This window comes from Fundulus heteroclitus, chromosome 16, assembly GCF_011125445.2.
Source record: "Fundulus heteroclitus isolate FHET01 chromosome 16, MU-UCD_Fhet_4.1, whole genome shotgun sequence".
Classification (NCBI taxonomy): Eukaryota; Metazoa; Chordata; class Actinopteri; order Cyprinodontiformes; family Fundulidae; genus Fundulus; species Fundulus heteroclitus.
This window is the reverse complement of record NC_046376.1, coordinates 18,546,441-18,551,802: the sequence shown is the minus strand read 5'-3', so window position 1 is coordinate 18,551,802 and position 5,362 is coordinate 18,546,441. Positions and strand designations below refer to the sequence as shown.

General features: G+C 42.6%; 1 protein-coding gene across 1 annotated transcript; it reads left to right on the top strand.

The window, feature by feature from the left end:
* Positions 1–305: 305 nt before the first annotated feature.
* socs3a (suppressor of cytokine signaling 3a) lies at positions 306–2,581 on the top strand. Its single transcript, XM_012876906.3, has 2 exons — positions 306–526; positions 866–2,581. The coding sequence occupies exon 2, from the start codon at positions 961–963 to the stop codon at positions 1,549–1,551; it is 591 nt and encodes a 196-aa protein (XP_012732360.1). The 5' UTR covers positions 306–526; positions 866–960; the 3' UTR covers positions 1,552–2,581.
* Positions 2,582–5,362: the final 2,781 nt, after the last annotated feature.

Genomic DNA, 5,362 nt, shown 5'->3' with positions numbered 1-5,362 from the left:
CCCTGTTAATCAGGGATCAATTAAAATCAAGTATGCTGAAGGAGGGGAACGTCTATCGCATGCAGGACAGCGTGTCCTCAGAGCCATGGTTGAGAAAAAAAAAAAAAAATCTGCGTAAATAGTCTGCTGCTTAGTCTTTCTGAACCGTGAACAGCCCCGGGCTAGTGGGAGGGAACTTCTCAGAGCTGGAATCCTAATGAGGGAGAAAAAAAAGAAGCTTCCTGTCAATCTGCCAGGAGGAGTTTACTGGAAGAGGAGGCGGAGCTCTGTGCGCTTATAGCTTATATGAGGAGTCCCCTTCTGCTTTCTGCTTCATTCAGTTCTCCTCTCTGTAGATCCGAAACAAGGGGCCAACTGCACAAGCTTGCTGTGGAAAACAAACAAACAGCAACAACAAAAAAAGAAAAAAAAAAGAAAAGAGAGGCAACTTTAAAGGAACTTTTAAAACACAAGGGAGCTGCGAGAAACATCCACCAGTTCTCTCGGACTTATACTGAAAGAAAAAAGTTTGGAGAGCCAGTTTAAGGTGAGGATTGCTATTTTATTCCATTACCGGACCGGCTTTGACTGTTTAGAGAAGCCGGCATATGCACATTGCGCAATGAGGATTACACTGACTTTACTGGAAAAAGACTGAGATGGCTGGTTCACGTGAAGGCAGATTATAGCAGTTCCCATAAACATTCTTTAAATCTCTTGATGGCTACAAAACATATTTCTTAATTGCTTAGTAGGAAATATTCCCAAAATCTTTCACCCGGTTGAGGGAAAAAAAAAAGTTTCCTACATAGATTTAGGAGCTACTCTTAGGATCTTCTAATTTTTTGGTGTGGTTTTTAAATATTTGTTTCCGTTTTCTCTTCAGGTTTTCCAGTCCTCTACACACTGTATCCATCAACCCTCTGAACCTCAACTCACGTCAATCTGCTGGTCTCGACTCCTTGCACCGCCCTGCGTGAGATGGTAACTTACAGCAAGACTGACTCAGCTGCCGGTAACTGCCTCTCGATGGGTTACAACTACAAGACCTTCGTCTCGGAAGAACAGTATTTCATGGTCTTAAAGACACTACAAAGGCTCAGAGAGTGCGACTTTTTCTGGAGCACCATGACCGGGAAGCAGGCCAGCGTTCTCCTCTCCCCCCACATGCCGGGCACCTTCCTGGTCCGGGAGAGCTCAGACAACCAGCACCTCTTCACCCTGAGCGTCAAGACGCAGACGGGCACCAAGAACCTGCGTATACAGTGCGACGAGAAGTCTTTCTTCCTGCAGACAGACCCCAAGAACGTGGAACACGTCCCCCACTTTGACTGTGTCCTAAAGCTAATCAATTACTACATCCGTCAAAGAAACTCAAGCACTGTCTACTACATCCGCGCCGGAGGGGAGAGGATCCCCCTGGAGCTCATCAAACCGCTCTACTTGTCCATGTCGTCCTTGCAGCACCTTTGCAGGAAGAAAATTAACAAAGACTTGGACATTTCCTCTCAAAGAGACCAGCTTCCTAGCACAGTTCAAGATTACCTTAATAAATACGACGTCGATATCTAGGGACGTAAAGACTGATGCCAATGAAAACTGGATGGTGCCAGTACAGCTATGGGAGGACGCCCCGTGCGGGATGTAGCAGAGACGACTGAATCCGTCCCGGAGGAGGGAATCAGAGGGAATCTCAGACCTTTTTAAGAGACGAGGTGATTGAGGAAAAAGCGGTTTTCGTGATCTGGTGACACGAAGAAAGAAGAGCCATGCCATCCTCCTCTGCTTCACTGATGACGTACAACTCGCTGAGAACTGAAGTGAGGCTCACAGTCAGCTGTCTACAATGTGATGACACACAGTTGCCTTCGCTGCTGCTGCTGCTGCTGATGCTAATCAGCATCCTGAGAGACTGACGAGTTCCCCCCACACAAAAGCCTTAGAAAATGGTCCCTTCAACCAAAGGTGGACTAGCTCCAAGCGATTCCGCGGATGTCCAGCTGGATGCTTCGTGGACGTCGGAAGCTTAAGAGTGCAGATGGTGTGGACACTTGTGGTTTTGGATCAGGATGAAAAGAAATGTTTTTTTTGTTTTTTTGTGAGGGTTGTGTGTTGCTTTTAGAGGATGGGGATTAATGCCAAATTTGCCAGAACAACATGGAAACGTGTTGGGAAAACGACTGATTCCGATAGGATCCTGTAGGAGAGTAGAAGTTATCACGCTTCAGTGATGAACCACTGTTTGGCACATACATTCAGTGCCTGTAGATGAATTATTACATTCGGTATTCTTTTCATATAAGGAGAGTGAATCGTGTATTCACTTTCCTTTACACCATGTTTACATTATTAAATTGCTTGATTTTCATGGTTTTGTAGGGATGTGTGTGTGTGTGTGTGTGTGTGTTATCTTTTATAAAGATTTCCTTTTTTTTTTATATAATTTTTATTTTTTTTTGCCAGCCAAATGCCTGGCTGTGGATGCTTGAACATTATCTGAGAAGTTTGACAAAGCAAGCAGATTAATACAATTTTGCACTTATTTATATTTGTCTAAACATATCATTAATTTATAATAAAAGTGGTATTTTCTATACAATGACTTCTTGTTGTATGTTATTTAACTGTTTTGGAAAATGCAACATAAAAGAAACGCTTTTGGAACTCTTCAGCTTCATGTTTCAGGGTAAAAATCTAAAGTTTTGAAAGTTCATCACTAAGCCATACTGTTCCTTTGGGAAAATAGTTGAGGTATAAGAAAAAGTAATGGAGTGACTAGAGTCCCCCCCCCTCCCCCAAGCCAGTTCTCCTCCTTACCTATTACCTTACCTATTACCCTGCCAGTCAGCTGGCTGAAAGGTTTCAACACTTCCCCCCTCAAATTTGGCTGTTGACCAACTCTGCATGCACAGCGGTTAGTTTTGAATTGCGTACACTTTTGGTAAAACCAATCATTTTTCTTACATAATGTTGCACTCATGCCCGCCTGCAGCGCATGCGTGCAACATTTTCAGCTGAATTTTTCTTGCTACACAGTGCCACAAGTTCACTAATCTGAGTTCAGGATTTCCCACACACGCACACAATTTAAATGAAGCGCCACCTCTAAACCAGCTATAAACCCTTTAGCTGTGCGTAGCCGTAGTTATAAAGATGCCAGATGATGAACACACGTTAAGACAAACTGGATCAAAACGTACACTTTCCGTTTTAATTAAACATTTCTTCCGAAAAGCCTAATGGCTTACATGTTTGTTCTATTCTTATCTCTTTAAAATTAGTCCTCCCTTACCAAAGAAACTGATCTCAGACAAAATACTCAAGAACTTTCAGTCTGAGTTTTCTAGAGAAGTACAAGGTGAGTTCTTTGTACTTATGACTCACTGGTTTCTTTGTAGGTGGTGGTGTGACCTGACACGCTCGCGCAAGTACAAGCGTGATGACGTAGCATTCTGATTGTAACCCAGGCACATGGTGGCAGTACACTTTTTCTCAGAATGCCCCCCTACCCCGTGCACAAAATCCAGCAGACTTCAAAAGAGTGCAAACAACCACGTCAGTCTGAAGGAACTTAGACACACAACGGGGGGTTCATTCTTTTCATGTGGTGTAACATGAGCAGTAGCGAGACTGCCAAGCTGCTCACTTCCATGGAACAATAACGCGCTGTCATAAAAGACAAGCCGTAGCGCATTCTGAGCAATGGAGCGACTTAAGGAAGTACTGTACACGATGTGCAAAGTAGCCAACAAGGAAATTGTTCCTGGAATCTGTTAAGTCAGGTTCTTGATGCAGAGTTTTGCAGATAGGTTTCCTGAAATGAGTTTATTTTTGTTTTGTGAAAGTCTCATGGTGTTAGTTTGATTGTTCCATGTTGCTATACACTTTTTTTGCATCTCCTATATATACAAGGTTTATTAAAATGTATTCATCCAAAGTAAGAGCTGTAACTTTTCTGACTGACCTTAAGTGCATAATTTCCCCATGAAGAACACATGCATATTACACATCTGACCTATGAAACACACTCTTTTTACTTATTCTGAGTGTCACCTCCGTTTTTTTGATATTCTTACTGTATCAGGTGCTCATTGTAGACGTCTTGTTGAGCAGAACGCCTTTTTATAATGCCTCAAATAAATGAATCAGTCCAATTTACCTTTCTGTTGTTTTAGGGTGTAAAGCGCTTTGTTTCAAGTTGTAACTCAGCAAGAGTTTTCCATGCTCTCCGTCTCTGCAGCAAGCTTTTACACCTGCATTACATAAGAATGCACAAAGTAAAACATTAACATTGACTGTTGGCTGATGTAAGCTGACAGGCATTGTCTAGGCAGCTTCATGCACACACAATACAAAAAAGCAAAACAAAAAGACGAACAAGCAAAACTGAGAGCAGAATAAAACAAACAATAAGCATTAATGATTCAGTTGTACTTGCTTGTGTAAGGATTTCTATAAGATTAGTGAAGAGCTCCACAGTGCCTTGACGATGCATTCGAGCATCTTGAACTTTTCCACATTTTGACATACTAGAGCTCCAAGCATTAACGCATTTTACCAAGTCTTTTGACAGACCAACACAAATTAAAGCATATTTCCGAATATGTTTTCACATTTCTTTACGAAGAAATAGCTGAAAAGTGTGTTGTGCATTTGTGTTAAGACCCACTCAATCCAATGCGCTGTATAGAACCATTATTACAGCTAAAAAGTATTTTGGAGTATGCTCTAAAAGCTTTGTGCATCTAGATATGGAAATTATCAGCTATTCTCCTTTGGACTCTAACAAGGTCATTCCAACATCTGGTTGGGCTGTAGTTTAAAATCTTCCACTTGATCTCTGGCTGTACGTTCTGGGTTGTTGTCTTGCTGGAGACTGAACCTCCTCCCCAGTCTTTCATTTTTACAGCCTCCAACAGATTTTCATCTGGGAATTACCTGTATTTCTCCCCATCTACATATATCTTTCCATCAACTATGACAAGCTTCCCTGTTCCTTGTGAAAGCTTTCATTCCTACAGCATGACGGCGCAACCACCATGTCTCACAGTGAGGATGGTGTGTAGGCTATGGAGTGATGCACATTGTCAGTTTGGTATGACACATAGCACATTACTCATGTGCCAAAGAGCTCAGGTTTGCATTGACATGACCAGAACACCTTCTTCCCGTTTACTTTGCTCCTTATATGACGGGTGCCAAGCTATAAACTGTACTTCTTATGCTTTTTCAACAGCGGCTTACTTCTTGTCATATGAAGTCCTGCCATATTGGCAGCTCCTCCAGAGTTACCAGGGGGGTCTTCACCACAGACATGAATACGTAGACGCCGCGTCCTTGGGTGAGAGGCGTGCCGACAGAGCGGCCATCTTAGGTCAGACCA